General features: G+C 55.9%; 1 protein-coding gene across 1 annotated transcript; it reads left to right on the top strand.

Moving 5' to 3' along the window:
- Positions 1 to 391: 391 nt before the first annotated feature.
- On the top strand, positions 392 to 10979 carry CCR7 (C-C motif chemokine receptor 7). Its single transcript, XM_037129762.2, has 3 exons — positions 392 to 487; positions 6170 to 6219; positions 9003 to 10979. Exons 1-3 carry the CDS (start codon positions 478 to 480, stop codon positions 10080 to 10082), a joined length of 1140 nt encoding a protein of 379 aa, XP_036985657.1. The 5' UTR covers positions 392 to 477; the 3' UTR covers positions 10083 to 10979.
- Positions 10980 to 16803: the final 5824 nt, after the last annotated feature.

Genomic DNA, 16803 nt, shown 5'->3' with positions numbered 1-16803 from the left:
ATCTGTCAGTACGTCTCATGGGCCAAACCCACCCAGAAGCCAGAGGACAAAGTAGCCTGAGAAATGCAGTGCCCCGTGACACTGAGCCAGGTGAGGAGAAGATGGGGATACAGCTTTCACAGCTCTCACTGGGTCTCTGACCCCCCCAAGTGTGGAATCAGGCTATAAATATCTGTTGAATCAATACATGGCCTCTGGTCCCCTACCTTGGGCTGAGCCCTTTGTCTTTGCCCTGTAGGGTTGCATAGGGGAGTTCTGAATGTAAATGACATGGTGATTCAGGATCCTGTGACCAGTGAGTGGGCTGGGACTCTGTTACTGCATACTGTCACTGCTCACACCCTTTACGTTTGAAAGGGGCTGGAAAGAGGGTGGCTCCTCTTGCTACTTAAAAGGGGCACACACCACTTCCTCCCCAGACAGGGGAGCACAAGCCCGGCACAGCCTTCCTGTGCGGTTTCAGCGCCCGAGAGTGTCATGGACTTGGGTGAGTAAAACAACAGTGCAGAGTCGCTCTGACACCTGGACTGAACTTCTGAAGTGGGGGCAGAGGATGCGGGTGGAAGGCATGGAAAAGCTAACGGAAGAGGTCCCGTTCTGCTTTGGTGGGAGTCAGAATGCCACCCTGCTCTCCCAGGCACAGAAGCTGCGTCTTTCAGACCTAGGGGAGGAGGTACCCGATGGTACCAGGACAGACAAAGGGATTGAGATCATGTTTTCCAGAACAGTGGGACTGAAGAAGGTGACAAGGCTGGGCTTGCCAGTGACCTGGGCAGCACCTGTCCTCACCTCAGCCTGGGGTGCTGAGTGATGCTCTCTAGACTTGTTGCTCAGGGAGAAATTCTGGGAGGGCTCTGGACCCTCCACTCCCCCTCTGATTCCCACCTTTCTCCTCTGCTGAATAGGGATTAGAATCTCTTAGGTTTAGGAGGAGGAGCAAATTCAAGGTGACTGCATTGTGCAAATGACATTATGCATGCAAATGCCAGCTGCATTGTTGTCTCTCGCACATGCCACCTGCCCATGCAGGTGAAAGCCTGGGGGAGCGACACCCACAGGCATTCAGCTTGGAGATGTCACAGCCTCCAGCACAGCTCCCCTCACTTACTCACTTTGCTACCCATGCAGATGACCTTTAAAAAGCCCATCCTCTCATCCAACCTTGGAGAGCATACCGGGAAGCCCGGAGGGGTTCAGAGGGGTTCGTCCAGCTCCAGATGCCGCGTTGATAAATCTCAGCAGTGGCGTCAGACCCTGCGAGGAGGTTACAAAGGCCAGGTTCCTGGATGGCTCGTTCTTACCAACGAGCGAGCACCACAGTGGCCTCAAAGCCACAAGGGGTTGGCTTTAAAAAGTGAAGGTTCCCTGGTGCACCCTCTGCTGTCCTCACAAACCTCCTCACCACACCACAGCCTTTTGTCTTCATCACTGCCTCTCCCGCCCCCCAGAAACCTGGGTGGACCCAGCCAGCAGCCATGGCCACCCCACGCACCGACTGAGCTCCTGGCGGGCAGGGTATCACTCTTGCATCTCTGAATTCCAGGTATTTTGCGGGTGAGAGCAGAAAATGCATGTAGAGTAGACAAATGATGTCGAGAACTCTGAGTCAGTTTTAGTGTTTGAAAGTCTCTTCCAGCTTCCTCCCCTGCCAGCAGCCTGCCCTCTGACCCCACTCCTCAGCCATGGATTCCCGCTGACCAGTCACGGGATGCAGGCACCGCCCACTGCAGCCCCTGCTCCTGACTTTCTGTTTGACCTCTGCGAAGGGAGCCCAGCCGCGTCCCAGTGGTGGGCTGGCAAACGCCGGAACGCAGGCTCCCCGGGGTGGGCAATGGCCCTGGTTTGTAGTGCTTGCCAATTCCCATAGTGTAAAGTCCCCCACCATGGCTGATTTCAAGCGTCCAGCCGATGTCAAGTCATGAAATGAGTGAACTCAGATCGGAGCGAGATGATAGCCCTGGCTAACGAGCCCGTGAAAGCCAGCTCCAACACACCACCAAGGGTCCTCCTCCAGACCAAGTTTTGGGGCTGCTGGCTTTGATGCGGGGAGGGAGGGCTCCTCTGGTCCAAGAGAAAGGGGTGTTCTTGCGGCTTTGCTCAGTTTGCGAGAACCCCAACGGCCAAGCCTGAAACGCTGGTGGTGGAGGGAAAGCCACTGAGAAGCTTTTGCTCAAAACAGTCTCTGGACCGTTGGCGGGGCAGGTTCTTTGTCTGCCCAGCGGCAAGTCCGGGGTGGGTGAGAAGGCTGAGTTTCTGTTACACAAAATGAAAATGCCAAACCCTGGCTGATCTAGCCTTTCTCATAATCTGAATGAGCAACCCGGAGGTGCCTTCCCCACCTCCAAGAAATGTGGCCCAGCTGTGGCTAGGTAGCTCAGTTGGTTGGAGCGTCATCCTGTACACCGAAAGATTCCAGGTTCGATCCCCAGTCGGGGCACATATGGAAGCAACCAATGGGTGTTTCTCTCTCACATGAATGTCTCTCTCTGTCCCTGTCCCTCTTTCTCTAAAATCAGTAAAAATATTCTCCGATGAGGATTGGAAAAAAGAAAAAAATAGAAGTATAGCCTAAGACCTCAGTTGGAATTCTCCTAAGCAGAGAAACAAACAAACAAACAAGCAAACAGACCTGCTGGAGTTTCCTCTCTCATAGCTTGGCCAGATATGGCAGCAGAGGGGGATTTGGAAGGAACTCAGGGCCAGTCCCTCCTGGCCTTCTGGGAGCTTGGCCAGGGCGGAGGGGAATGCTACAGCCTCGGGGAGCTGTTGGAAAATCTCTCCTCTTTGCTTGGCCCTTTCCTTCCATCAGCTCTCATCGACTGGGGGGTTCGGCCGTGAGCAGCCACGGTGAGGCCCATGTCACCAGGCCAGTGCGGAGTAAGGAGTGGTGCCGATAGGGTAGTGGGCAAAACGCTTCTACAGCTCAAAGAAAGGGACAGTGAACCTGAGTCAGGGGAGCGTTTAAGTTGGGTTTGGAAGGGTGTGTGCAAGTCAGCCAGCCCCTGAAGGAGCAGGAGGCCCCGAGGGACAGTGATCTCGGGCTCAGTTGCCCTCAGAGGCCAACCAGGTAAATGTGGGAATGGGCATAAGATGGAGTAAGGAGAGGCGAGCAGTGTGAACCACGGGGTGCAAGCCCCACTTAAAGGCCGCCAAACCTAACTTTTTGCAAACTCCGCACAGACACACAGAATATCCTGGGGTTCAGCCTACAGGCTCTCAGATGGTCGGATCTGGCCAAACCAGAGGTGGGGGGGGGGCAGGGAAGAGGCAGGACGGACAGGCAGGGCCGATCCCTCAGATTTTGTATGGCACAGCTAAGAAGTTTGAGATTTATCCTGAAAGTGATGGGGAGTCAGTGAAGGGGTGTGTGTGTGTGTGTGTGTGTGTGTGTGTGTGTGTGTGTGTGTGTTTCCAATTAGTCAAGTTAAGGGATGAGATTTGTATTTCAGAAGGAGTTCTGTGGCAGCAAGGGGGCAGCAAAGCCTTGTGTCAGGACCCATGGGGCTAACCCCGAGGTGCTGGGGGAGAGAAGCAGCAGAACTGGGTGACCACTGTGACATGGGGGAGTGAGGACTTCCTTTGTGCTCCACGGAGGTCCTCGTACAGAGCAGGCTCATGGAAATGTAGGGTTACACGTTGGTGAAAGTTGCATTCAAATCTCACATCCATCTCTTAGCAGCTGTGTGACCCTAAGCAAGTGGCTTATCCTCTCTGGGCCTCTATTTTCTGAAATACAGAATGCGGATAACAAGGGATAACTCACAGGAGGATATGAAAGAGAGATGCAAACAGACTAAGCAGCAGCATAGAAGGGAGGTCGGACTGCCATTTCTGGGGTCAGACTGGTACAAAGCCCATTGTCTCCGTGCGGGCCCGTCAGGCCTCTGGGAAAGTTATTAATCCCACTGCACTTCAGCTTCCTCCTGGCTAAATGGGAATAACAGCGCCACCCACCTCGTGGGACTTTTGTGAGGAGGAGACGATCTACGTGGAAAGTTTGGTATAATGAGGGCCCAATAAGTATGAATGATCACAGTGGCTGTGAGAGGCAAGCAGGTCCCCTCCGCCTCTGCCTGTGGTCTGAGAGAGAGTCCCCAGGTCTCTTACCTCCTCTCCAGGTTCCTATCACTTCCCTGCTTCCTCCGCCCACTCCACTGACCAAAAAGGAGGAAATTACATTGGTAGCTAAGGAATTACAAAGAAGAAAAAGTTTGGGGTGGCTTTTGGGGCCAGCTGATGGGCAGCTGTGACTCCCTAGGGTGGCCCGAAGGGCCTGGGACATGTGGGGGGTAGAAGTTCAGGACTTAGGGGAGCAGCTAACCAGTGATGTCCTCCTTCCAGATAAAAAGGAAGTTTCTCTCGCTGAGGCCTCAGGCTGGAGTTCTAGGGAATTTACTTTTCATTATGATTATGACCATAAACGCAAGAACTGAGAAAATACCCAATACATCAGTAAACCACGTCTCAGCTCCTGAGATTCCCTGCTTCGTTTGTCCCACCCAAGGTGCTGCCCAAAGAGAGTTGCTTTATGACTTTGTAACAGACATGGTGTGACTCAGGGCCGCCAACCAGGCCCCCGGGCCAGAGTTCCCCGAAGTTCCCATTTGCTTATCTTTCTTGAAAATGGCCTGTTTGGGTCCTACAAGATCCTTGCTCATTCGTGACCTTCAGCACACCTGGAATGAGATGTTCCCTACCCAGCCATACACACACCACACACACACACCACACACACACACAGCCCCAACTCCTGCACCCTACCCTAGATAGTGGCGAAACAGAATGGGGCAGCGCCCCAGAGAAGGGGTCAACGGAGTAAAATAGAAACAGTCCTTGCTATTATTTCACCCGTTGTGACTTATCAAAACTTTGAGGTTTCTCAGTTCTCACTGACAGTCAGAACGGGCTTTCTCTAGAGCAACCGACAGACTTGTGCGTTTACAGAAACCTCGAGTGCTTCACATCGAGATGAGTCAGTGGAGAATGGGCCGTGCACTCACTGGACCCCGAAGAGAGAGTTGTTCGGGCACAGACGTGGGTGGGTGCTTGGGAGGGCGAGGAAGGGGGTGGTGAGAGAGGGGCTCAGAGCTCTCTTCCCAGGACGGCAAGTACCCAGGTGCAAGCTGGGGACAATGGGACAGTGGGCGCCTGTCCCCAGAAATGAGACACAGGGAGGGTAGGAAGACAGCAGAGGGCTTGACCACCTTGCTAATTAAGCATCAGGGGCTCCTCCCTAGGGTTGGGTACAAAGACCCTGAGGATTTAGGAGGAGGGTTGCATCCAAGTCATGCTTTAGGAAGACATGTCTAGCAGTATAACTGGCTTGAGGTGGGAGAAACGTCTACCTATTTATGTGTCCTGGTGCCCTTCCTCCATCCCCCAGGGACTCCCAAGCTCAGAATCCCCACCTTAAGCAATCTGTGGGGGGGAGAAAATTTACAGCGACCTCGGTGTCATGCAGCAGGATTTCCAGCAGGTGGTGCTGTGACCAAGTACACAGACTTTAGGAATGTGCTGCTTCTTCTCGGGAAGCAGGAGCTTGTGTTTGCTGGGGTGGGTAGAAGGTTGCAGGGGCAGCTCCAGAAGGCGTTTAATGCAGAGACCCAGCCACTTCCCTGTCCCTACTGAGACTAGGGGTGCAACGGGGCTGGTGACCTTGGCTGGGCATTCACTGTCGGCATCACAGACTCCCCTGAGGGTCAAGTAATGGAGAGGGGCTACGAAGGCAAAGAAGGCACAGTCCCTTCCCTCGGATGCTCGCAGGCTGTTGCCTGACATAAGATTTCAACACAAATTATCCTGTGACCTGTCCTCCTGTTTAGCCCTGGGGAGAAAGAAGTTCCAGGTCCAGCCCTCGGCTCAGCCGCAAAGCAGAGCTGAGCAGCCAGAGCCTGTCCTCCATCTGGGACATGTCAGGCCTTGCGCTAACCTGGGGTCTCGACCTGCTCCTTTCTGGGACCTCGCAGTGGAGGAGGAAGAGGAGGGGAGGGCAGTGAGGCCGGCCGGGCAGAGGCCTCAAGGCACAGTCTCGTCCCAGAGGTTCTGTTTCGGCCAAGGCAGTGCCTGGGGCTTGTAATGGGAGGTCCACCGGCCTCTCCCTTCCAGCGCCTCTTTAAGAACAAAGAGCTGTGCCTGCCAAGCAGTAACTTTCTCCCCTTGCCTCCTGCAGGGAAGCCAATGAAAAGTGTGCTGGTGGTGGCTCTCCTTGTCATTTTCCAGGTAAGGTCTGTTCCCTCCTCCAAACCCCCACCCCCAAACCCACCTCTCCCAAGTGCGAGGTTCTGGCGGAGCAGCTGGGTGCTTGCTGGAAGGAAACAAACCCCTCACTAAGCTGATGGTCGCCCTGCTCCATCTGCTGAGTGACCCTAGAGAGCATTTACTCCATTTAAATTAAACCATGAGGGAAATAAGTTACCACCCCTTCCCCACCCACTTCCCATATCCCCATCCAAGGGACAGGGATGCTCCAACTGAACTCAGAGAGAGAGGACCTGCAAAAAGCAAAGGCCGTCGGGTTACTGAGCTTTGCGTGCACGCCTGTGCTTATAAAACTTCGCGTGTTTTAGTGAACTGAGAGAAGAACCTTTGGTGTGGTGGCCTGGTTACTATCTTAGCACCCCAAGGCTGCCTCCCACCTCAACCTCCAGCCAAACGCTCCCCTAGAAGCCCAGTTCCCTTTTGCGAAACAGACCCATCTGAACTCCACTGCAAGGGAGTTTGGGGCCCAGGCCCGTGAGGATGGGAGGGTGTGAAGGGGCCTGAGCTCTGCAGGAGGAAAGGCCTCTGGTTTCCAAGGCTTTGCTTCTCAATCCCAGAAGTGGAGACAGTAAATCTGCCCCCCATCAAAGTGCCAGAGTTAGAAGAAACTGTAACTCGAGCAGTCGAGCAGTTGCAGTCAACTCTCCCTTATTTGTTGGGGGGTGAAAGCTGTCTTGGAGGGGGAGGGGGCAGTTGGGACAAGAGCGGGAGAGGCGGTGCTTCGGATTTGGCACTTCCCCAGGTCTGCAGGCCAGAGGGGCAGCTTTCCAGGAGCTGTGGCCAGAGGCGGGCCCCAGGCTGGGCACTGTTCCCGAAACCCCATCCCAGAGGCCCCCTGGAGCTTGGGCTGCCGCCCACAGCCTGGCCCCCTTCTCCATCATTACTCCCACCCCCCTCTCTTCCCTGTTTCCAGGACTCCCAGAGGGGAGGTATTACTACCAGAGGAGGCTAGAAGGTGGGGGAGGGGTTGAGGGAAAGCCGAGGTTCATTCTTCTCTTGGGTGGGTGGTGGTGGCTCAGATGGGGCAGGATGTGGTGGGGCCGTGGGCTGCAGAGGCATGGAGCCCAGTGGCTCACGGAGAGGGAGCCTGGTAAGGAGGAAAAGAGAAGGTGGCGGTGGTGGTGAGCACACTTCACAGGGGCCGGGTGCATGGTCCTCCAGGAAGACCCAGAACCCCCTTACCTCCAGCAGCCCCAGACCTGAGGCCTTGGGCTTTACCATGGACTTGCAGGCTACAATCACACCCAGATGAGGGAAAAGGACTTCCTTGAAATAACGATACCCAAAGAAAAAGCTCCTGGCCATTATTTTTTCCTCTCCCTGTCCCCCACGCAGGATCCAGAATTGAAAGTGAGAAAGACAAAACGGCACGGGGAAGTCAGGAGTCTGGGCCGTAACCCGGAGCAAGCCACGTAGCTTCTCCGAGCGCCTGTCTCCCTTTCCTCATCTTTAAAACCCCTCCGGCTCCCCAACTGTGTGAGAATCCTCCATGTTGAGCTGCCCAGAACCCAATGCCCAGGGGAGCGACCACCAGCTCCCAGCCCAGCCCCCCCAGCCCTGCTGGGGCTCAGCCCCTGCGTCCGCTGCATTGCTGTGCACAGAGGTGCGAGCAGACTTGGGAGCCCTCCCTCACTGATAAAATCACAGCAGACCAATGAAACCCTTACCCTACTCTGCAGACAGGCTTTAAAAAAAAAAAAAAAAAGGCACTGAGCAGCTGAGCCCTGCTGATTAGGATCTGGAGGAAGAGAAAGGCAGAGAGGTGGGAGGAGGCAGGAGGAGACAAAGCTAGGCTTTCTTCCAAGGTCCCAGCGGAGGAGGTGGCGCCCCTGCAGGCCTGCGAGAGCCATGGAGTGCGGTGCCCTGGGCAGGTGCTGCCTGAGCCCCTGCTGCGCCCCAGACACTGCGCCCCAGGCCTCAGGAGTCCATAAGAGTCTTCAAGTCGCTTGCCACCCATGAGCATGGCAGCTTGCCCCAAACCAGGGCTACACAGTCTCGTAACAGAGCTTCTTCTGCCTTCCTCTCTTCTCACTCCAGGCCCTCCTCCACCTTAACCCCAAGGTGGATCTCCCCTTGAACGCTGAGGTATTTCGTAGTCTCCCTCCCAGAAAACTTTCTCTACCAGGTTCTGAAGGAGGCTCAGGAAAGAAGTCCGAGCTCCCACAGAACAAAACCTCCGTGCAGACAAACTGGTGCCTGAACCTAGGTCACGTGCCCCCCAGCAACCCTGGGAGGGATAGAGAAATCATCTCCGTTCACAGAGGAAACTGAGGCTCAGAGAGACGGAGTGTGTTTCAGCATCTCAGGGCTCCTTCGACCCCAAAGCCCAGACCGTTTCCGGTCCACTGTCAGCACAGTAAGGTCAAGTCTCTCAGAGTCGGCAAAATCAGGCACTGGCTGCTTAGTAGAAAGGCAGGACCGCAGGCCCCTACCCCAGCCTAGTAAATCAGGACACGTACTTTAACACCATCCCCAGGTAACTCATGTATGAGCGGCACTGATTTCAAAGCAAAAGAACCACCTGGAAAGTTTAGAAGAGCAGACTCCTGGGTCCCGCGCCCTGAGATCCTGGTGCTGTGGGTCTCAGGTGGGGCCCGAGAATGTGCACGTGGTAGACGGTGAGGGAGATGCTGAGGACAGGCTGACCACACTTCGAAATCGCTGCTCTGGGCAACCCCAAGGCAGCGAGAGTTCGACCCACGTAAGCTCAGCTGGATCACGTTCCCCTGCCTCCTTCCCCGCAGGTGTGCCTGTGCCAAGATGAGGTCACGGACGACTACCTTGGAGAAAACACCACAGTGGATTACACACTGTACGAGTCCGTGTGCTTCAAGAAGGACGTGCGGAACTTTAAGGCCTGGTTCCTCCCGATCATGTACTCCGCCATTTGCTTCGTGGGTCTGCTGGGCAATGGGCTGGTTGTGCTGACCTACATCTACTTCAAGAGGCTCAAGACCATGACGGACACCTACCTGCTCAACCTGGCCGTGGCAGACATCCTCTTCCTGGTGACCCTTCCCTTCTGGGCATACAGCGCAGCCAAGTCCTGGACCTTCGGCGTCCACGTTTGCAAGCTCATCTTTGGCATCTATAAGATTAGCTTCTTCAGCGGTATGCTCCTGCTCCTTTGCATCAGCATCGACCGCTACGTGGCCATCGTCCAGGCCATCTCGGCCCACCGCCACCGGGCCCGGGTCCTTTTCATCAGCAAGCTCTCCTGTATCGGCATCTGGATGGTGGCCACGGTGCTGGCCGTCCCGGAGCTGCTGTACAGCGGCATCCAGAGGAGCAGCAGCGAGCAAGCCCTTCGATGCTCCCTCATCACTGAGCACGTGGAAGCCCTGATCACCATCCAGGTGGCCCAGATGGTGGTGGGCTTTCTGATCCCCCTGGTGGCCATGAGCTTCTGCTACCTCGTCATCATCCGCACCCTCCTGCAGGCGCGCAACTTCGAACGCAACAAGGCCATCAAGGTGATCATCGCCGTGGTGGTGGTCTTCATAGCCTTCCAGCTGCCCTACAACGGGGTGGTCCTGGCCCAGACGGTGGCCAGCTTCAACATCACCACTGCCAGCAGCTGCGAGCTCAGCAAGCAGCTCAACATCGCCTACGATGTCACCTACAGCCTGGCCTGCGTCCGCTGCTGTGTCAACCCTTTCTTGTACGCCTTCATCGGCGTCAAGTTTCGCAATGACCTCTTCAAGCTCTTCAAGGACTTGGGCTGCCTCAGCCAGCAGCAGATCCGGCAGTGGTCTTCCTGCCGGCACATCCGGCGTTCCTCAATGAGTGTGGAGGCCGAGACCACCACCACCTTCTCCCCGTAGAGGCTCCTCTGCCTGGACTTGAGGGACCCTTCCCAGGACCCACGGGCCGGGGACAGGGAGCAGGTGACAAGACCCAGGACCCAAAAGCTGCTAAGGAAGAAGTGGTTCTGGCCCTTAAGGTTTATTTCAGGGTGAAAACCCACGCCACGGAAGACAGATGCAGCCCCATCCTCGCTACCTCAACCAAGGGTGCAGAGGTGTGGCGGATAAGCTACCAGATCCGGCAACACTCCAATACCAAAGCTGTTGTCCCCTAAACCAAAAACCAAAAGTGAAAGTCGAGAAAGTTCACACCTCCTGAAGAGAAGGGCTAGGTGCTGGTGAGAGCGAGGGCGGTGCAAGGGCCTGGGGGGCCCTCAGAGTGAACCTTTAAGGGCTGCGGTGAGGTCTTCCAGAGAACAAGGCGGTATCTCTCCAAGACCAGAGGTGGTGGGAAGACCTCTTGGCAGGAAAAGGGAGACGCCAATGGGTCAACTAACTCTCTGAACTCCCCCCTTCATCTCTCTTTCTCCACTATCATCCACGCCAGCAGAAAATGGCAGCCTTGAAGCCTCCCAAAAAGCACACTTCCCTCTTGCCTGCTGCCTCTCCTTAGGGAGAGGTGTGGCGTTTCCTGCAGACGGCCAAAGCCAAGTTCCCAGCCAAAGCCATGTTCCCAGCCAAGGCTCCGAGGGGGGGATGACGTGTGTCTCGGCTCTGCTAGGACGGAGGAGAGGGCAAAGAGCAAGGCTAGGGGCCAGGGTGTGGGTGACAATGCTGGCTGCCGGTGGCCAACATGCTGCTGCTTTGTTCTTTGTCACAGGGACAAAAGAATGTCATCCTGTTCTGTTTTCAATTCATTAAGAAAGCACATTTTACTCATACGCAAATAAAAGTTTTTCCCTTGAGGAAACAAGAGCTTTAAAAGAAAGGAAAAAATTTTTTTGGTAAATGACAAATGAGTGTGTTCTTGTTTTGCAAACCCCCACACCCCACCTGACCACCCCCACTTCCCTCTTCCCCTCCCAGTCTTCATTTCTCAGAGATGCTCTGAGCCAGAAGGCCCCTGAGCGATGCTCTGAGCCTGTCCAATCGCACAGGCCCCAGAGGCCAAAAGGTAGAACAGGAAGTACCTGTGATATGTCCATCTTGCAAAGAGCCTTCCAGAGCTCATGGGACAGGACCGAAGCTCTTGTGATCAGCAGTGACCCAGGGACACTGGTCTGAGCAGAGCTCTGTAAAGAACCAAGTTGTCCCCATAACCTCCATGTGTGGGGACTCTCACTGGTCTGCTCATCTGTCCCAGATCAGCCGGGAAGTACAGCCCTCAGCACGCAGAACTAAGGGGCTTGGGACGCGACCCATAGGAGAGGCTGCTGGATGCCTTGCTGAATGCTTGAAAGCCAGGCCACCATAGCCCCCCCTACCGGCCACAGTTGCAGCAATGACCTTCCCTGGTATAGACACCCATCACAGCGGGGCAGGGATCAGGAACAGACACTGTCCCACACAGGCCCGGGATCCATGTCACTGGGTACCCTGATGTCTGCCCAGAACTCCAATTTCTTCAGGCCAGACAGGTTAGTCCAACCTGAGACATACAAGGAGGGATCTGAAGGGGACCGCGCTGCAATAGCTCAGGGGGCTGAGATACTTGCACGAAAGGTGATTCCATCCATTTTCCAAAGTGAAAAGCGGCAACTGCGTGTGAGCGAGCGAGGGAGCACGGGGCAAGGGGTGATCCCAGCGTGCCTGCGGGGCCCCGAGGGGGATGTGCCAGTGTGTGTGGGTGTGAGCCCTCTGGTGTGCACATCCTAGTGAAGCAACAGGTGGGAAAAGAACCTCCATTCCTGAAGGGGAGGAAGGTCACAGAGCAGTCGTGAACAGGCCAACTGCACAAACATGCCACCTCGGCTCCAAATACCATTTTCCCAAAACAACCAGACATCGCCAAGTGTTCACAAAGATGGCGAAGCCCCCAGCAGCACTCCCTCCGCACGCTGCTGTATCTCGGGCGTTCTGACCTTGGCCTGCGACTGGCCTGGCCCTCCTCCCTTGCCCAGCACTCTCACATGCCTGCCCCAAGCTCTGGGAGACCCCTGGAAAGAGGCACTGGATTCAATGGAGAGGCCCCCCTGCAGGAAGTGGGTGGGGGGGAACAGAGGCCCTGGAGCCCGGCCGACTTTCAGTCTCCTCTCTCCTGCTTCCCAGCTGTGTGACCTTCAGCTGTTGCTCAACTGCTCTGAGTCTCAGATTTCTTAACTGCGCAGTGGAGAGGACTTGGCGAACACTTAGCCCAGCGCCTGGAATGTGGAGAGTGGTGGTGAGGAGCTTGGGCTCTGCAGCCAGGCGGCCTGGTTTGAACCGCCACCGCGTTGCTTGGGCTGGCTACTTAGTCTCTTCGTGCCTCCGTTTCCTGCTCTGGGGAATGGGGATACCGACAGTCCCCACCTTCTAGGGTGGTGGTGAGGGGCGAGAGAACCCCTGTCTGTAAAATGCTTAGGAATGTTTACAAAAGTGTTGCTGACAATCACTGAGATGTTTGATCCATGGTGGCTTGGAATGGAAACTCTGTGAACGACAGGGAAACCACGTTCCACTCCCCAGCCCCACGTCCATCCCCGTGCACTCTGTGAGTCAAGCTGGAGGGCAGCTTTGAGATCAGTCAGTCTGTCCTTCCCACCGACTGGCTCAGAGAGGGAATCACTTCCTGGGGTCTCCCAGGGGCTTGCAGCAACACTGGAGCTTGAATCCAGGCTCCGAGCTCCTGCCAGACATCTTCCCTGACCTCCTACGAACGCGCCCTGGCACACACAGCCAGCTCTTCTCTGGCGGGCACTGCCCGTCTTCTGCTGTGGCCAGGTCCCTATGGGGACCATCCCCTTTCCCTCATTTCTATAGTTCTCATCCATGCCATTGGCCTGGGAGAATGAAGTACCATGGAAATATGGCAGCAGGCGTGATGGAAATCCGACAAGGGATCGTTTAAAGAAAGGATCCTCACTGAGAAGTAGGCTCTCGGGTGCATTTCTGTGTTGAGGGTGGACGGTCTGAGGGAGAAGAAGTGGACTTACAAGAGTGATGGGGTAGGAGTTAAGGCAAAAGCCGTGAGGAGGGGAGGGGAGCAGAAGGCAGGGGACAGCGAGGCAGGACTGGCTTGTAGGGGCTGTGGGGCTGGGGCGGGACTCAGAGAGCATCCTCAGGGGGTAGAAAGATGCCCTCACCTCCACACTAGGCCTCCAGGGCCTCCCAGTCCCCGGTGAAGAGGAAGGGGCTGTATGAGTCTCGGAGGCAGGTGGGCCTTCTTGGATGAGAAGGGGTTGGTAATGACCCAGCTTCCCTGGTCTGAGCTCCTAGAAAAACCGCAGGGTGAGAAGAGGGCGAGGCCGCTCCTTCAACTCAAAAGACCGACCCGGCCCACCTGCCCAGCCCCCACTCCACGGGAGCAGATGTCCAAAGGGCGCCGCAGGCAGCAGCAGCCTCCTTAGCCATCCCCGTTCCCTGCCCCTGCGTTCTCGTCTCAGGCCCAGAAAGAGACCCAGACCAGGGATCCGCTGCGGAAAAGGCTCCACAGCCCCCTTGCTCACCAGCCAAAGCAGCCCTAAGGTAAAGCAATTCAACTGGGCTCCTCCAAAACCAGAAAAAAGGGGACGTGAACTTTCCCATAGGCTCGGCGCGCGCAGCCGATGTCGGTTCCTTCCCGCCCACGTTTACTTTGAGGACAAAGGTAACCTTATCGTTGTCTATTGTTCGCTAACCCCAGGGACTTCACTGGCTGGGTTGCTCTCTTGTCAAAGGGACCACTATAAAGTTCGGCCTCCCCGAGGCCTCCCTCTGTGTAAGTAAACATGTCCCCACAAGAGCAGGGCGCAGGGCGAGGTCAGGCTTTGCCGGCTCTGACCGGCTCTGTTCCCTGGTGGTGCAATACGCCCCGAGGTCAGGCCTCGGTGCCCGCGGACAGGAGGGCGGATGAGGAAACAGGACTTGCATCTTCTTGTGCCTGGGCCAGAGCTCGCTGAGGCCAGAACAGTTTATATTTGATCCGAGTAAATAGCTGACGCTGTTGAAGTTCAACAGATGCTGTGGATGAAATGCCCCCAAACCTTTTTCCAATGTTTGACAAGAGGCCTGGAAACGTACACACATTCGTCTTGCACGGTTTATGCAAAGGGCCCTGGCGTGACTGCAGCGGGGCCCGGAGCGCGTGCGGAGACTGAATGGAGCATCCTCCCCAGGCCTGGGCTGGGGGTTGGGGCACGTATTCTGTAGCAGGGTTAGAGGCCCGTGGTCGGACCAGGTGCCCGGGACCAGTCATCTACGTGGCACCACCTCTGTCTCCTGCCCAGGAGCTGGGGCTTCTGTGGACCCCCTGGACAGTGCCATCTTGCCTGCACTAACGTCTCTTGCCGCCACCTGCCTTGTCCTCAGGGACCCCGGCTGCCAAGCAGTGCTGCTGGCAACCTCTCAGAGTCCAGGGAAAAAGGAACAGAGAGGGCAATGGGAAGCGCTGAGCCTGGGTGGATCATGGAGACACCAGTCGGCCTTCTTCTTCTTCCTCCTCTTCAGAACCAGACCTTCCGGCCTAGACCCACCTGGAACCCTTCAATCCTTGGTCAAAGGCAGGACTTGGATTTTTGTCCAAGAACTCTACCTGCTCTGCCCCCAGCCTCCTAACAGGGACCCCGCCCCCTCCCATGCTCCCTAACCCCCAAACCTGGGGAGCCCATGGACTGCCAAGAGCCTGTGAGTGTTGATGCTGGGCGAGTCACAGGGTCTGCGTGACAGTGGGGGGGTGGGGGTCACACAAGGGAGTATAGAAATCACAGAACCTCTGGTGGAAGAGACCGTGAGGAAGTGGATGGGGCCGGGCCTAGGAGTGGGCTGGACTCCCATTTACTCAGGGCCTGTGGTGTGCCGGGGACAACAGATGTGGAAACTGAGGTTTCTGTGACTCCCCTGAGGTGACACTGCTAGCCAGAATAACTACAGCCTTACTAGGACTTTATCATGTACTTCATAGGGTGCCAAGCAACATGTTCTATTTCATCCTCACAACAACCCTATCAAAGTCCCGTTCTACTGATGAGGAAGCCGAGGCACAGAGAGGTTAAGTAACTTTGCCAGAGTCACACAGCTACCACATGATAAAGCTACCAAGTGATTTCGACTAGTTCTAGCCGGACTCTAAAGGTCCTGCTCTTTAGCTGACTCCACGGGCCAACTAACTAGCTGTTTGTTCATTACTGACCTGGAAAATGGAGCCCTTCCTTTGTGGTAGGCATTATGCCAGCATTTTTCAAAACCTGGATGCCACGCTCTCACCTGGGAGAAGGGAGAATCAAATAGCAAAGACTCAGCCCCCACCTGTCAGCCAGGCAGCGGCCAGGTCTTTGCTGAGAGCTCAGCCTCCCCTTCTCCCCTGCAGGCCCCGCCTCTCACCCCAGCCCCTCCACAGGCCAGCCCTGCAGGGCTGTAGGCTCTGGGAGGCAGGTGTCCTGCCTCTACCCCAGACTCCCTGGGTCACTTTCTCTCGCTGGGTCTCCATCGCCTCAGCTGTAAAGTGAGGAAGCTGGACCAAGTGGTTTCTGTCTCCCCCACGCAGCTTTGATGTGCAGCAGGTACCTTGTCTGGGTGGGGCCAGCTGGGCAGGGCCCCGGGTTGGTGCCTGGAAGAGGTGCAGGATGAGTGGGTGAGGGGCTAAGGAAGCCGCCCCACCCCCAGCTGCGGTTTCTGGTGGGGCCACCTTGGCAGCAGATGGAGGGAAGTGTTTGTCACCCTTCCAACAAAGGCAGTAAAACAAAAGCCTCCCAGGGCACGATGGGAACAGGCAGCAAAGGCGCCAAAAATAAAGCACACGGCACACCTCTCCTGCACTGGCAGGCAGCTGCCGAGGGGCCCAGCCTGGGGTTGTGAGAAGAGTTCAGATTTCATGGCCAAGAGCCCACATGGTCACACAAGAGCACACACGTGCACACAGGCAAGTAAGGCGCCCCTCGTGTATAAGACCAGCTTCTCAGGCCTGAGACCTGTGCAGCCCACACAGGGTCCGGCACTCGGCAGAGCCCCCACTGCATTCAATGCTGGGCCGTCTCTGCCTTGAAATTCTTAATTTTTGAGCAAGGGGCCAAGCATTTTCATTTTGCACTGGGCCTGGCAAGTTCTGCAGTTAGTCCTACCGGGAAATGAGTACATTTGTAAGTACATAATTCACAGTATGTTTAAGAAGCACACAAACAGCCCTGTGGCTCAATGGATTGAGTGCTGGCCTGTGAACCAAGGGGTGGCTGGTTCAATTTCCAGTCAGGGCACATGCCTGGGTTGTGGGCTGGGTTCCCAGCAGGGGGCACGTGAGAAGCAACCACACACTGATATTTCCCTCTCTTTCTCCTTCCCTTTCCCTCTCTCTAAAAAATAAATAAAATCTTAAAAATAAAGCATATAAATTTTATAGGCAACATACACAGAAGTGTAAATACATGCACACACCCTGGGTGTACAGAGAGACGACAGCAAGAAAGAGAGAGAGGGCAGAACGGAGTCTCCAGCTGAGCCGTGGTCTTCTAAGAGTCAAGACAGTCTTGGGCACCAAAAAGTGAGAATGGCCCTGTCCTGCCTGGACCCCTGCCCTTGCAGCCCACCCCCCACCCCCGCCACCGGGTGGTCACAAGAGCTCCACCTGTGCTTCTTATGAGCTGTGTGGCCTTAGGCAACCACTTCACTCCCCAGCCTCAGCCGCCCCCCT

The sequence above is a fragment of the Artibeus jamaicensis genome, unplaced genomic scaffold (assembly GCF_021234435.1).
Source record: "Artibeus jamaicensis isolate MK-2021 breed Jamaican fruit bat unplaced genomic scaffold, CSHL_Jam_final contig_2259, whole genome shotgun sequence".
NCBI lineage: Eukaryota > Metazoa > Chordata > Mammalia > Chiroptera > Phyllostomidae > Artibeus > Artibeus jamaicensis.
The sequence above is the reverse complement of the archived record's forward strand: the minus strand, read 5'-3'. Positions and strand labels throughout refer to the sequence as shown.